We start from the raw sequence: 17,395 nt of genomic DNA on the forward strand, positions 1-17,395 counted from the left end.
ACGCGGAGGCAGGATCACAGGAGACGGGCCCTCACCGCGGAGGCAGAATCATAGGAGACGGGCCCTCACCGCGGAGGCAGGATCATAGGAGAAGACGGGCCCTCACCGCGGAGGCAGGATCACAGGAGACGGGCCCTCACCGCGGAGGCAGGATCACAGGAGACGGGCCCTCACCGCGGATGCAGGATCACAGGAGACGGGCCCTGACCGCGGAGGCAGGATCACAGGAGACGGGCCCTGACCGCGGAGGCAGGATCACAGGAGACGGGCCCTGACCGCGGAGGCAGGATCACAGGAGACGGGCCCTGACCGCGGAGGCAGGATCACAGGAGACGGGCCCTCACCGCGGAGGCAGGGTCACAGGACGTCTCCTGTGACGGGCCCTCACCGCGGAGGCAGGATCACAGGAGACGGGCCCTGACCGCGGAGGCAGGATCACAGGAGACGGGCCCTCACCGCGGAGGCAGGATCACAGGAGACGGGCCCTCACCGCGGAGGCAGGATCACAGGAGACGGGCCCTCACCGCGGAGGCAGGATCACAGGAGACGGGCCCTCACCGCGGAGGCAGGATCACAGGAGACGGGCCCTCACCGCGGAGGCAGGATCACAGGAGACGGGCCCTCACCGCGGAGGCAGGATCACAGGAGACGGGACCATAAAGCACCACAGGGAACACAGAAAGGCTGAACCAAGGACCAGAGAGGAAGGGGGCGCTGTATACACAGATGGTCGGACACAGTGCAGGAGGACATATAAGGAAACCATAAACAATGGCGACCTTCCCTTCATTATCTCTTCCCTTTTTGGTCCCTTTCACACGAGTGAGTCCTACACATTGAACTCGTCAGGGAGAACACCCGTCCTGACCTCCCAGCACTGCCCGGGTCGCATAGCATTGTATTGATTTAGGATGCTATGTAACCCTTACAGTTCTGGATTGTATTGGATAATACTGACAGCATTATGTCAGTGTCATCTAATACATTCCAGAACTGTAAGGGTTACATAGCACCATAAATCAATACAATGCTATGCGACCCGGGCAGTGCTGGGAGGTCATTTAGGTGATGGAAGGCGTGGACAGGTTTTTATTCCCCCAAAGATAGAGTTAAAGGGGTTCTCTGGGCCTTGAATATTGATGACCTATCTTCAGGACAGGTCATCAATATCCGATGGTCGGGGGTCTGATACCGGCCCCCGCTGATCAGCTGTATGAGGAGACTGCGTGCGCAGTGTGCCACCTCCCGTATCTCTTCCTGCCATAGACATAGCAGCAGCGAGCAGGATAGGTCATCGATATTACAGGCCCAGAGAACGGCTGTAATGAAAGTTGATCAGTAAATGATATATTTACCCCAGGATGGTCCTACTGACAAGTAGACCTCAGTCCAGTCTGAACGAAGGCTTATCTGCCCAAAACAGAATGAAATCCAAAGTATGCAATCACTTTATATTCCTACAGCGGAGGATCTCACCCAGATGGGCCCAGAAGGCCTTCACTGGAGCCATCTACTCCTGAGCCCGGAGTAAGAGGCTGGTTTGGATCTAGAAGAACGAGGAGCCTCATTACACAGGACGGCCGAGCCACGCCGACATTGGGACTGTCTATTGGGACCAATAAACCCTAAATTTTGAACTATAAATAGTTTTCATCAGTGATGAAAGTTCAAGTTTTTAAGTTCAGCTGTAAGAGGAGCAAATGGAGTGAGAAGGAGGAGAGATGTGCGGGGCCCTGCACACAGCGGGGCCTTATTCACACCTCAGTGTTCAGTCAGTGATTTTCATCAGGGATTTATGAGCCAAAACCGGGTGCGGATCTAAACACAGAACAGGAGCCGATCGTTCCCTTTACCTGATGTCTGTGGAGGCTCCAATCGCTGACCCAAACACTGACGTCTGAATGAGGCCATTTTTTTAATCATAATTCTAGATGTATTTATATCTGGCGACTAAAAATGTTATTTGGCTCCTAAATTTTTTAGTTTAGGAGCCAATGGCTCCTATGTAATTGTATTAGTCTGGAGCACTGTGGCCCCTCCCTGCTTCTTGCTTGTGGGCCAATGAGAAGGCTGCAATGTCTTTGTCTGAGTCCAAGGTCCTGGAGAACGGCCTCCAGACCTTCCAAGTGATGGAGAACCTGAACATCAGCCCCCAATATGGTGAGTGATGTGTCATGTGACCAGTGACCAATAGTCATGTTGTAGGAGCCATGAGGAGGTAAGTAGGCACGTTGTACCAGAAGGAGAGGGCCGGAGGAGAGCACATGGCCCCTGAAGGGTTTATTCCCTAAGTGTCTCTCTCCATCCACAGGAGTACACAATAGTGAAGAAGACATCGGGGGACTGTGTGACTCCCATCATCCATCTCCAGGAGTCAGGAGGGCGGAGCAGGACCCCTCCCCCCATCACAGAGCCTCCCCCTCACCCCCTGATACATGAGCAGAAGATCCTAGAACTCACCCACAAGATGATGGAGCTGCTGACTGGAGAGGTGACACTGCTGGGAATGCTGGGAAATTCTCCAGTAACAGCACTGGAGGGGTCTGGGTGATGACGGTGTCATTGTGTTGTCAGGTTCCTATAAGGTGTCAGGACGTCACTGTCTATTTCTCCATGGAGGAGTGGGAGTATATAGAAGGACACAAGGATCTGTACAAGGAGGCCATGATGGAGGAGCACCAGCCTCTTATATCACAGGGTAAGAGCCGTCATGTGCAGTGTGTACACGTGTGTGCAGTGACATGTAATGGAGGAGCACCAGCCTCTTATATCACAAGGTGAGACCTGTCATGTGCAGTGTATACACGTGTGTGCAGTGACATGTAATGGAGGAGCACCAGCCTCTTATATCACAAGGTAAGAGCCGTCATGTGCAGTGTATACACGTGTGTGCAGTGACATGTAATGGAGGAGCACCAGCCTCTTATATCACAAGGTAAGAGCCGTCATGTGTAGTGTATACACGTGTGTGCAGTGACATGTAATGGAGGAGCACCAGCCTCTTATATCACAGGGTAAGAGCCGTCATGTGCAGTGTATACACGTGTGTGCAGTGACATGTAATGGAGGAGCACCAGCCTCTTATATCACAAGGTAAGAGCCGTCATGTGCAGTGTATACACGTGTGTGCAGTGACATGTAATGGAGGAGCACCAGCCTCTTATATCACAGGGTAAGACCGTCATGTGCAGTGTATACACGTGTGTGCAGTGACATGTAATGGAGGAGCACCAGCCTCTTATATCACAAGGTAAGAGCCGTCATGTGCAGTGTGTACACGTGTGTGCAGTGACATGTAATGGAGGAGCACCAGCCTCTTATATCACAAGGTAAGACCCGTCATGTGCAGTGTGTACACGTGTGTGCAGTGACATGTAATGGAGGAGCACCAGCCTATTATATCACAAGGTAAGAGCCGTCATGTGCAGTGTATACACGTGTGTGCAGTGACATGTAATGGAGGAGCACCAGCCTCTTATATCACAGGGTAAGAGCCGTCATGTGCAGTGTATACACGTGTGTGCAGTGACATGTAATGGAGGAGCACCAGCCTCTTATATCACAGGGTAAGAGCCGTCATGTGCAGTGTATACACGTGTGTGCAGTGACATGTAATGGAGGAGCACCAGCCTCTTATATCACAGGGTAAGAGCCGTCATGTGCAGTGTATACACGTGTGTGCAGTGACATGTAATGGAGGAGCACCAGCCTCTTATATCACAGGGTAAGAGCCGTCATGTGCAGTGTATACACGTGTGTGCAGTGACATGTAATGTAGGAGCACCAGCCTATTATAGCGGACCCTTTTCTATTCAGAATGCATTAGGGCAAAACCGATACATTTTGGACCGCTTCTGAGAGCACATGACGGATCTCCCAAACGGAAAGCCGGAAAGCCAGTGTGAAAGTCGCCTAAGTTGTTGGTGTCTCAATAAAATGTGAAAAACCTTGCATTAAAATTCTTGTCTGGCATCGGCTTTAAATTGCTAAATGTGATCATGTTGTCCATCACTTAAGCGATTATCTGCTCATCCCCTTCAGACTGAACGTGTGACTTCTAGCAGTAATTGCATGTCCCAGAATGTTCCAGCTGCATTAGAGCGTGTTCACACAGGGCACATTTATTGTAGACATTTCCATGTATTGGGTTGTTTCTGCAGCAGGTGCATGGATTATTACAAGCCACATTCAGGGTAGCGGACAGTCACAGAAATGTCTGCAGCTGATCTGCTGTGTGTGAACTTGCTGGTAGATAACCAGTGACTGATCTGTGCTGCTCTTATAATCTGTCCAAAAAGGGGGGATTTTAAGGTTCCACGAATAGAAACAACAGGCAGGTTCTGCAGGGGCGGGGCTTACGATGCTCCATCGTTTCCAGACATGGTCGGGCTTTTCAATTTTTTTAGTTTTGTTAAGTCATTATTTACTGTATGTAATAAAAGTCATGACCTGGTGTAAACCAGAATCCTGGACTTTGTCAGGAAGTTATAGACGCTTTGTAAGGCTGGGATCACAAGTGCAGTTTTTTGGGCCAAAGTCAGGAATGGATTCCAAATGAATGAACACTTCTCCTTCCTGCTGGATCGACTTCCAGCCTAATTGTAATGTTATAAGTTTGTCTACTCTGTAGTTTGCAAAAAAAAATTACTTTAAAAGAAATTTTCATTTTTATCTTAACAGAAAATCCCTGTAAGAAATGTGAAAATGTCATGTTACCACTAGATGAAGATATCATGCAGCGCTCTTCAGGAGAAAACCTAATTACCCTTAATGTAGATCCAGGACTTCACAGTACAGATCTGTCATATAATCCTCCTAATTATGAGGAACCTTCTCCTGACCAATCACAGATTGTTACCGCAAGTACAAGTCAGAAAAGGATTAAAAGGTTTCATTGTGATAAAGAATCCACAAACAGCTCAGGACTTTCTACACATCGAAGACGTCACAAAGGAGAGAAAATGTATTCATGTTCAGCATGTGGAAAATGTTGTACACAGAAATCACATCTTGTTTTACATGAGAGAATTCACACAGGAGAGAAGCCGTATTCATGTTCAGAATGTGGGAAATGTTTTACACAGAAATCAAATCTTGTTAAACATAAGAAATTTCACACTGGGGTAAAGCCATATTCATGTTCAGAATGTGGGAAATGTTTTACACAGAAATCACATCTTGTTAAACATAAGAAATTTCACACTGTGGGAAAGCCATATTCATGTTCAGAATGTGGGAAATGTTTTACACAGAAATCAGATTTTGTTATACATGAAAGACGTCACACAGGAGAGAAACCCTATTCATGTTCAGAATGTGGGAAATGTTTTACACGGAAAACATATCTTGTTATGCATGAGAGAAATCACACAGGAGAGAAGCCGTATTCATGTTCAGAATGTGGGAAATGTTTTACACGGAAATCATATCTTGTTATACATAAGAGAAGTCACACAGGAGAGAAGCCATATTCATGTTCAGAATGTGGGAAATGTTTTACACAGAAATCCAATCTTGTTATACATGAGAGATATCACACAGGAGAGAAGCCATATTCATGTTCAGAATGTGGGAAATGTTTTACACAGAAATCCAATCTTGTTATACATGAAAGATGTCACACAGGAGAGAAAGCATATACATGTTCAGAATGTGGGAAATGTTTTACACAGAAATCAGATCTGGTTATACATCAGAGATGTCACACAGGAGTGAAGCCATTTTCGTGTTCAGAATGTGGGAAACATTTTTCAGAAAAATCAAGCCTTCTAACACATAAGAAGAATCACACATGAGAGAAGCTGCATTCAGAATGAGAAAAAGTTTTTGCTTCTAAAGCCATAATTAGGGGTTATTAGTGAAGTCACACAAGAGAGAAGCCATATGGCCACAATATAACGAAACAATATATCACTGGGTCATAGACATTGTTTTCATTTCAGGTTGTATATTTGGATATATAAGCTTAATTGATGTCACATAACGGCTTCTATAAAACCTCTGAAAAATCCTGTTTAGGAAGACATATATTCTGTTCATGACTTATATTTTAAACCTTACAGTTAACGGAGGGTTTTTTGCATTCTCGTTTTTTACTCCCTTCTTTTCCAGGACTTTTTAATTTTTACATTTACATAGTTGTAAGAGCGCTTGTATGATCTTAAAACTTTTAGGACTAAGGTCAAGTCCTATTTTGACACAGATTCTTACTATGGAAGTCTACATCTTAGCAAACCTTTCAGGAACCTTTGCATCAAGGACTATTGTGACAAGGATAAACTTGCAGAATGGGGAAAATTTAGACTTTTTAGGTTGATACTCTAAGGCCTTTTCCAAATTTGTTTTGCAGGATGCCTGAGAGGCTGATAATCTGTGGTTTACAACTGTCCACCCCTTAATAGAATTCAAGCTGAATAGATTCACTTGATCCTTGTGTAAGCCCTTTAACTGGAGACCTGGCTACGACAAGGTCTTCTGGACTATGTCTGAGAGACCATTAGGTTGATATAGTGGCTGTACGGTTGAGTCTCCACAGGTTCTGGCAGAGCTGAGTGCTCTAGTTACACACAGTTTGCACTGGGAGAAGTCTTCAGATATACCCTTGACTCATTGGGATCAAAATTAGAGTGTGGAAAAGGTCTGCATGATTTAATCAGAGGCTTCAAGATAGTTAAAGAGGCTGGTCAAACTTCAGGCTGTCAAACGGAACCTCTTCAGGTCCTGGCAGAGTTCAGTGTCCTAGACACACACAAACTGCAGTGGGGGAAGTCTCCAAGTTACACTCTTGACTCAAATGAATGAGTTAGGAAAAATGATCTTTTGGTAGATTGAGGCCCAAAGTATGGTAGGATCTTTATGACTACATCAGAGAGGCCTCTAGATAAAAATCGAGGCTAGCAACCATCAGTCTCAATCTTTCCAGATATTGGCAGAGTTGAGTGCCTTACATATCAAGGGTCTACACTTGGGGAAGTCTCAGTAACACCCTTGACTCATCTGCATGTTGGGAACCATGACCTCTCTGGCCCGAACAGTATGATGGCTGTACTGTCGCCTGGTCTAGCCTGATTTTCATCAATAACATAATTATCATGGAAACTGAAGAAAAAATGTAGGCCAGCCTGAACCTCCAAGGAATGGACAAGGTATCTGCTGCCAAGCCATTGTCCGCCTAATAAAGGGAAAGCAATGTTTCCATCTTGGCACTGAACCTGATTCCACTGAGCAATTTGAAGATCTCTGGTTTTCAGAGACCATTCTCCTGGAAAGGCTAGACCTTGACTGTCGGTCAGCAACAATGTTGAAGGAGCTTCAAACAAGTACAGCAGGCAGATGGGTCAGATTTCTGTCTATGTCATGATCTTTCCCACTTGTTTAAGAAGGGTTTCTGATTTGGTGCTACCCTGCTTATCATGTTTGCTCTTTCACTGACTTTCCTCAAGTCTATGGGGTCAGTCAGACACTATCTTCTATAGCATTAAAGTCTTTGGGGTTTGAGGAAAGAGACTTCTCAAGGGACTCCATGAGCCCAATGACTATATGCCCTTCTAGGTGCAGTTCTCAACCTAGTTCAGAGCCGTTATTAGTATAGATGAGCGTATCGAAGCTGACTTTATTCGATTTGCCCCGAATTTCCTCACGCTTCGTGGTAACGAATCACATTTTTTCTGAAAATGGCTGCTGCATGTGTGAGGACATTGGGCAAGGAAGTTTGGGAAGGCGGGATCACCCATGATGCCATGCATGCATCCAGCCCTGTGATGTCACAGCCCTATAAATAGCCTCAGCCATCTTGGATTCTGCCATTTTCCAGTGTACTTAGTGCAGGGAGAGACGTCAGCAGGCGCTAGGGACAGTGCTAGGAGAAACATCATTGTGGTAAAAAAAGCGATTTAAAAGAACAGGGTGTAGGGTAAGAATAGGGAGGAATCATTCCACTGCATTTACTGTATGTAGAACAGGGTTCGGTAGGGGAGGTTACAGCCTGGGTAATAGGAACAATCCTATTACTCCTTGCTGCACTGACTGGGGATCCAAATAGCCATTATACAGCTCTGTAATTTCAGCAAACCATTCTTGTTATTGGGGTGCAAGTGCTGTTTGACACAGCCAATAACAGGGTTTATTACAAGGAAATATTTCAATAGTATGTCTTATTTGCCCTTGTGCGGTGCAGTTATATGTTGTAAAACCCTTTTTGCCGTGTATTAGTGGCAAAAGAAAAATATATTCGCCGTTCAGCCGTGCAGTTATATGTTGAAAAGCCTTTAGTGGCGTATAAAAGTAGAAAAAGAAAAATATATTCACCGTTCAGCACTGCAGTTACATGTTGAAAAGCCTTTAGTGGCATTTATAGGTATAAAAAGAAAAATATATTCGCAGTTAAGCGGTGTAGTTATATGTTGAAAAGCCTTTAGTGGCGTATATTGGTGGGAAAAAAAATTTCGCCGTTCTGCGCTGCAGTTATATGTTGAAAGGCCTTTAGTGGAATATATGTAGAAAAAGAAAAATATATTCGCTGTTCTGCAATGCAGTTATATGTTTTAAAGCCTTTATTGGCATATATAAGTGGAAAAATATAAATATTTTCGCCGTTCAGCGGTGCAATTATATGTTGAATGGCCTTTAGTGGAGTATATAAGTGGAAAAAGAAAAATATATTAGCCTTTCAGCGTTGCCCTTGTATGTTGAAAAGCCTTTTGTGTAGTGTAAAAGTGTGTGTGGGGGGGGAAGAGCCTAATTGGGGTTCAGCGGTGCTGTTATATGTTGAAAAGCCTTTAGTGGCGTATATAAGTAGAAAAAGAAAAATATATTCGCCGTTATATGTTGAAAAAACTATGCTAGTTTCCGACAAAGGTGTGCTGTTTGCTCGTTTGCCAATTTTGTGTTCCAACTTTTGCCAAGTTTCGGATTTAACCTGCCTAACTTCATTTCCGTTCTTACCTTGAGCCACTGCTGACTGGTGTCTATTGACCTCTGTTGTTCAGCAGTCACTTACCCCCATATTTAAAGATTAGACTTGCAGCTAGTGTCCACAATCGGTGGTATTGACGATCGTGGACATTTAACCCCTCATATGCCGTGGTCAAATGTTAGCATGGCATCTGAGAGGGCTAAAAGCTAGAAGCGTGCACCCTTTCCAAAAAATAACATAATGGGCTTCACCACGCGCAAAAAACGCCCAAACTATTAAAATAAAAAAAGTTATTGCATATGGTGAATGGAGTAAAGGAAAAAAAATGGCCAATTTGTTTTATTTCATCACTTTATTTGCGAAAAAGAAAATGAGCAAAAAGTGATCAAGAAGTAATACACACCCCAAAAGTATTATCAAAAACTACAGATAGTCCCGCAAAAAATGAGCCACCACACATCTTCGTAAACTTGACTATAAAAAAGTTTTAGGGGTCAGAATATAGCAAAAAGAAAATAATTATTTTTCAAACGTTTCGATTTTTTAAAAATATTAAAATGCAATAAAAACTATATATATTTGGTATCGTCAGATTTGTACTGACCTGGAGAATGAAGAGCACAAGTCAGTTTTTTACGCATAGTGGATGCCTTAAAAAAATAAATAAATTAAAACTGTCAGAATTGCATTTTCTTTTCCAATTCCATTTGGAATTTTTTTCCCGCTTCTCCCTACATCCTATGTAATATTAAATGGTAGCATTAAAAAATACAACTTGTCCCACAATAAAAACAAGCCCTAATATGGCTATGTGAACGGAAAAATAAAAAAAGTTATCGCTCTGTGTAGGCAGGGATTAAGGCATGAGGCACAAACCTGATGGTTCCTCTGCAGCAGAGTATAGATCCCAGTACAGCGGATAAAAGTTGAAGATCAGGGGGGCAATTAGCCAACTCACTTTAGTGTAGCCCCAAGCCAAACCTGTTCAAATGACACAGTGGAACCACATCTGCTTCGTAACACTGATCATTTTGTTGTCAGGAAGATAAGCCAATGGCATAAAAGTCTGGAGGAGACAGAGGAGCCTCCGGACAGAGGGTCTGAATGGTATAGAGGGGTCCAGAGGGGGCAGAGAAGCCTGGAGGAGATAGAAAGGGCTGGAGGGAAACAGAGGAGCCTGGAGCAGATAAAAAAAGTTCCAAATGGTATAGAGGGGTCCGGAGGGGGCAGACGTGTCTGGAGGTGACAGAATAATCATGCAGAGGCTTTCACTTCTCTCCCTGTACACGCACTCTTATTTTAGCCAAGTGTGTATGTGTATGGAAAAGTCATAAAGCTAGACACAGGGAGAGCGCAGAAATGGGGCGGACTACAGGTACCAGAAATCAGACACTCAGTACTAACCGTTCAGCATGAAAAGGAGTCTCCCTCAGGCCTAGATACAAAAGACAGGGAAATACAACAAACAAAATACAAAAGGGGAAGACGACACTTAACTTCAAATGAAGCAAAGAAAGCGCTAGGAGCTCAACCAAAATCCAACAACCAGCTACCCCAGAGTCCAGAAACTGAAGCTATAAACCGCACCCCCAAGAGGGAGAAACAGGAATGAATAAGAAAGGCTAAATGACCACACAAGCATACCTGAAGCAAGAGGTGTGGCCATTACCAAAACAACATAGACACAAATAAGTTCCTTGTGGATCAATCAGATCAGACCACATGTTGCCAGTCTTCCTAATCTCCTGGCACTTGTCACGGGAACGTTCGTGACAGAACCCTGCCCCCCCCCCCTCTACGGGTGACACCCAGGACCGACCTTATCTGGGTGAGACCTATGGAAAGCTTTCACCAAACGACTGGCATTCACGTCGGACGCCGGTACCCACTTCCTTTCTTCTGGTCCATAACCCTTCCAGTGGGCAAGATACTAAGAGATCTACGGAGAACTCGAGAGTAAATTATCTTGGCGATCAGGAATTCCAAACTACCATCCACCATGACAGGATCGGATGGCAAAGGAGACGGCTCCAAAGGTTTAACATATCTCTTCAACAAAGATTTATGGAACACATTATGAATTTTCAGGGCCTAGGAAAGTTTAAGACCAAAAGCTTCAGGATTAATAATGGCCATGGTCTTATATGGACCAATAAACCTTGGACCCAACTTCCAAGACGATACCTTCAACTTAATGTTTCTTGTGGACAGCCACACAGAATCACCCACACTTAGGTCCAGACCATTCATACGTTTCCTGTCAGCCACACATTTATACTTGTTGTCCATATTATTTAAGTTATTTTTAATTTATTGCCATATACCGTAGATGACAATGATGACGAAAAACTTTCTTCCTCAGGGATACCAGAAGTATCAGAACCAGAAAATGTGCCAAACTGCGGGTGAAACCCCCAAAAAATGGCGACTCACCAGTGGACTCCTGTCTATGATTGTTTATGGCAAACTCTGCCAAAGACAAAAAGGAAGACCACTCCTCCTGGTTCTCATATACAAAACATCTCAAGTAAGTCTCCAGACTCTGATTAGTGCACTCTGGCTGACCGTTCGACTGAGGGTGAAAAGCCGAAGAAAAGAACAGTATCCCCAGTTGAGTATAGAACGCCTTCCAGAATCTGGAAACAAACTGAGTCCCACGATCAGAGACCACGTCAGAGGAAATGCCATGGAGTTTCACAATGTTATCAACAAATATTTGTGCAAGTGTCTTAGCATTAGATATGATGTTCCTCAAACACCTTGTGAAACAAATCCGGTGGCACAAATAGTTTCCCAGAGGGACATGAATCCGGTGCGTGTCCCTAGGCCTCTAACACCTTCACCTCTAGGTTAGAGTAAAGAGCGGATATCACCACCCCTTCAGACAGTATGGGATTTACAAAATCACCACCTCCAGGAAAACTATGTGACAAGGCATCTGCCTTGCCGTGCTTAACCTCAGGATGATAGGTGACAGTAAAATTGAATATGGTGAAAAACAGGGACCATCTGGCTTGTCCCAGGTTCAGTTGTTTAGCCGACTCCAGGTAGGCCAGATTTTTGTGATCAGTGTACACCGTGATTGGAGGAATCGCCCCCTCCAACCAATGATGCCATTCCTCAAAAGCCAATTTAATGGCCTGTAACTCTCTGTTACCCACATCATAATTTCTCTCAGCGGGGGAGTTTTTTTTCGAGAAAAATTTACATGGTTGCACCTTTTGTACAGCAAAAACGCACTTCTCTAATTCTGTGTACAATTTATTGTCATTTAGGATCTGTAACACCTGTCTCACATGATCCTGATGTGTTTCCATGTCTGGAGAATAAATTAGAATGTCATCCAAATACACGACTACAAACCTCCCCACCAGGTGATTAAAGATGTAATTCACAAAATGTAGGAAAACTGCAGTAGCATTGGTCAACCAGAAAGGTATGACCAGGTTCTCAAAGTGCCCCTCAGGAGTATTAAAAGCCGTCTTCCATTCATCCCCTTCCTTGATCCTAACCAGATTATATGCCCCCTTTAAGTCCAACTTGGAGAACACCTTCTCACCAATAATCTGATTAAACAAATCGGGAATCAAAGGAAGAGGGTAAGGATCACTAATAGTAGTCAAATTAAGTTTACGGAAATCCAGACACGGCCGAAGACCTCTGTCCTTTTTTTTTTAACAAAAAAGAACCCTGCTGCCACTGGAGACTTGGAAGGACTTATGTGTTCTTTCCTCAAACTCTCAGCAATATACTCTCAAATGGCCAGTCTTATAGGTTCAGAAAGGTTATACCTAGATAAGCAACTTATCTCCAGGTATAACATTGATAGGGCAATCATACTCCCGATGAGGACGTAAATACTGGCATCCACTCAGATATAAAAGAGGGTACAGCCTTGGTAGTTACAACATAAAAAGATGTATTAGGACAATTGTCAATGCAATAATCACCCCAATCCTGCTTGCCAACCGATAGTTGGATTGTGCTTGCTAAGCCACGGTAAACCCAGAACCACCAGTGACGGTTGACTTTCCAACATAAAACACGAAATAAGTTCTTGATGAAAGTCATCCACTCTTAATCTGATATCTAGTCTGGAGACCTATCTCCAACAAAAAATGCGCATTCACATTACCCCTAATGCACATCAAGAAGACACAGTGTTCTGCCCATTTTGTGCATAATAAATGGATGTAATGTGCTGTGAAGATTATACTGAAATGTTATGTTTGACGTTGCTGCAATCTAGTGGTCAAAGTTAGTTTCTATTTCGCCAGAACTTTACAGGAAGTGTATTTTTCTCAGAGTCAGAGGCAGTAACCTTTAACCTGGAACTGTATTTCCTCCATTTCATGACTGCTCCTGGATCTAGCAGGCTGCATGCAGAGGAGCTCTTGATCTATTCCTGGACTAATGATGGAATTGTCTGTGAGTACTCTCACTGATGGAGTGAGGCTGCTGTATTATGTGTAATGTACTGACACATATGTTTTGTTTATGTTTATATTGTAGTTTTACAAAGTTATTCAGAAAAGAGAATACATACAGATCTGATGTCTCACGTTTCTTGACTTCTGAATTATTGTTAAGCTATATAATATCCATTAAAATAGTTTTTTATTAATTAAATGACATAAAAGACATATACATAAAAGACATATACAAAGACATGAGTGCAGAGACCATACAGAGTGCCATAAAAGACAGTCCACATTGACATCACTTATTACCAATGAATAATCGCTATATAATTAGCTATCTTGCTATAGGAAAGCTGTGTGAAGACGCCCAGGTCAGCATGTAATATTGAAGCTGGCTCTGGCTGTGCTCACAGCTATCTAAGCCTAAAATGCATCTAGCATAAATATAGTCAGGGTATGAATAACATTCTTATATTATGGCCGACACCATACAACCTATAGGGTGCATCATCTGATGCTACTATATATATAAGCAGGCCGTCAAAGTCTCTTTTTCTTACCCTGTATTCGGTGGTGTATAAGTGTGGATTGGCTCTGTTTGGCGTGCTCCTCGACGCACGTTTCGCTTTATTGCTTCATCAGGAGGGGCTAATTTTCTAATGAATGGTGAGGTCTTTTAATGCGGTTGTTGACCAATGGCTCGGTCTGTTAGTGTCATGTGACTCCACTGACGTTGATTTCTTAAGTGGTGCGTCATGCGATGGCTAGATTGAGAATTCTAATGGGACTTCCGCCCTTCCGTCTGCGCGATCCAGATGAGGGCAGAATGCGTCTGACGTCACCAGGATCTCGCTTGACGGGATGGCGAAAGTCCTCTCATCTGCAGTCCATGACGCGCACAGAAATCTCAGTTTGATTTTCTAACATGTACGGAGGGGTACGAATTTTATCTCATCTAAACTGGATATATATATTATATTATATTCCATATTCGTCTATCTCCACCATATACTAACATGGTAATAGTGAAGATAGCATCTACAATCCCTGGATGTTCTATATTGGAGACTTTGATCGCCCTGATGTCACACATAGGCAGCAATACATAATGTCACTATATCTACATAATTATTTCATATATCTATATGTTTAACCCCTTCACGCAACATCACGTACATGTACGTGGGGGAATGTGGTGCCTCACCGCATCCCCACGTGCATGTACGTGATCGGCTTTCACTGTCAGCGCAGGTAGCGAAGCGCTGAAGGTTCAGTGAAGCCGGCGTGCTGGGGTTGCTAGGCAACCAGAGAAGCCGGCAGGAGCTGTATTGTAGCTCTGACCCGCCCACGATCGCTCTGATTGGTCCATTACTGCAGAGGGACCAATCGCAGCGCATCGGGGCAGGTAAGGGGGGGTTAGGGAGGGACTATGTGTTTCTCCTTCTCTGATCGCCCCAATTCCTGTCAGGGAAGCGATCAGAGAAGGAGAAAGTGTGAAAATATTCCCGACCTATGACGAGTATACTCGTCATGGCGCACTGCTACTTAGCGCGCCATGATGAGTATACACGTCATGGCATTTAACTGTCACCATGTCTGCAGACATGGTGACAGCGCTGAGATCCCGGCTGTCACACACAGCCGGGCACCTTAGGTCAATGCCGAGGGGGGTCCTGTGACCCCCCCATGTCTACGATCGCTGCCAACCGCAGGTCAATTCAGACCTGCGGTTTGTAGCGCTTTCTGATCCCCGCGGTCCCTGACCGCGGGGATCAGAAACTTTAGTATGTCTAAAATAAATATTTTTCACCCCCCCCTGCACCCCTGAATGATATTATGTGGGCGGGTGGTGCAGGGGGGGTGTCGCAGGCGGTGCGGAGGTGCGGTAAGGTGCGGAAGGCGGGCGGTGCGGCAGGCGGGATCGCGATCCCCCGCCCGCCTCCCCTTGAATGATCGTTGGTGTAGAGTGGGTATACCAGGGTGCCAGCACATTGCTGGCACCCTGGTATAAACGGCTGACATCTGCGATGCGATGTCAGCCGTTTAACCCTTTCCATACAGCGGTCCGTACGGACCGCTGTATGGAAAAGGTTAACAGCGCTGGGAGCTCCCTCCCTCTCCCATCGGGGGGCTGCAGTGCCTTTGCAGCCCCCCGATGGGAGAGGGAGAGAGCCCCCAGAGAGCCCCCCTCAGCCCTGTGCTTACCCTTCCCCGTCTGCGCAGTTCTGACCAGTACTGAGCAGACGGGGAAGGTTCCCATGGCAACAGGACGCCTCTCAGGCATCCTGCTGTCCATGGTGCTGAACAGATCTATGCTAAAAGCATAGATCTGTTCAGTGTAAGTAAAATACAGTACAGTACAAAATATAGTGTACTGTACTGTATTATACAGACATCAGACCCACTGGATCTTCAAGAACCAAGTGGGTCTGGGTAAAAAAAAAAGTTAAAAAAAGTGAAAAAAGTAAAGTTTCAAAAAAACACATTTATCACTGAATAAAAAATAAATAAAAAAAATACACTACACATATTAGGTATCGCCGCGTCCGTAACGACCTGATCTATAAAACGGTCATGTTACTTTCCCCGCACGGTGAACACCATAAAAATAAAAAAATAAAAACTATGAGGAAATTGAAATTTTGCCCACCTTACTTCCCAAAAAAGGTAATAAAAGTGATCAAAAAAGTCGCATGTACGCCAAAAAAGTACCAATCAAATCGTCACCTCATCCCGCAAAAAATGAGCCCTTACATGAGACAATGGCCCAAAAAATAAAAAAACTATGGGTCTCAGACTATGGAGATACTAAAACATAATTTTTTTTGTTTCAAAAATGATATTATTGTGTAAAACCCTGATAAATTATAAAAAGGTAGACATATTAGGTATTGCCATGTCCGTAAGAACCTGATCTATAAAAATACCACATGAACTAACCCCTCAGGTGAACACTGTAAAAAAAAAAAAAAAAAAAACTGTCAAAAAAGCTATTTTTTGTTACCTTACATCACAAAAAGTGTAATAGCAAGCGATCAAAAAGTTATATGCACCCCAAAATAGTACCAATCTAACAGTCATCTCATCCCGCAAAAATGATACCCAACCTGAGACAATTGCCAAAAAACTGAAAAAACTATGGCTCTCAGACTATGGAGACACTAAAACATGTTTTTTTTTGTGTCAAAAATGATATTATTGTGTAAAACCTAAATAAATAAAAAAGTATACATATTAGGTATCGTCACGTCCGTAAGAACCTGCTCTATAAAAATAGCACATGATCTAACCTGTCAGATGAACGTTGTAAATAATAAAAAATAAAAACAGTGCTAAAACAGCTATTTTTTGGCAAATTTTCCATTTTAATTCATTTTTTCCCATAACAAAGCAAGGATTAACAGCCAAACAAAACTCAATATTTATTGCCCTGATTCTTTAGTTTATAGAAATGCCCCATATGTGGTCGTAAACTGCTGTATGGCCACACGGCAGGGCGCAGAAGGAAAGGAGCGCCATATGGTTTTTGGAAGGCAGTTTTTGCTGGACTGGTTTTTTGACACCATGTCCCATTTGAAGCCCCCCCGATGCACCCATAGAGTAGAAACTCAAGGTATTCAAAACTGATTTTACAAACTTTGTTAACCCTTTAGGTGTTGCACAAGAGTTAATGGCAAATGGAGATGAAATTTCTGAATTTCTATTTTTTGTTACTGTGACAAACTGCCATTTGCCACTGGGCATTGTAGAGGACTTATGGCTAGCCTCCTGCCCTACGACTATGGCCCCGGGACATATTACCCTTCAGGAACAGAACTATGCCGCATGTCTGGACTGTTCTTAGGACCGAACGCGGTCAGCGGTGTATACTAAAGAATCTATGGAACTGTTTTGGGCAGGAAGTTGTGCTTGCGGTCGGTCATAAAGGACTTCCACTAAACTTTTGATCCGCTGGAGGGATTTGTGTGATTTTTGGAAGTGTTTATGTTTGATGTAAGCTGAGTTTAAATATGTAATTTTTATGGAGATGGAATGTATGGTTTTAAAGTTACAGTGTATG

General features: G+C 43.9%; 1 protein-coding gene across 1 annotated transcript in view; it reads left to right on the forward strand.

Annotated features, from left to right (window-relative positions):
- The window catches only part of LOC120990612, a 658,216-nt gene that overhangs the window by 189,745 nt on the left and 451,076 nt on the right, over positions 1–17,395 (forward strand). Inside the window, 1 exon segment of the mRNA XM_040419532.1 lies at positions 4,999–5,791. Coding sequence (XP_040275466.1) covers positions 4,999–5,791 — 793 coding nt within the window.

The sequence above is a fragment of the Bufo bufo genome, chromosome 2, assembly GCF_905171765.1.
Source record: "Bufo bufo chromosome 2, aBufBuf1.1, whole genome shotgun sequence".
Lineage (NCBI taxonomy): Eukaryota > Metazoa > Chordata > Amphibia > Anura > Bufonidae > Bufo > Bufo bufo.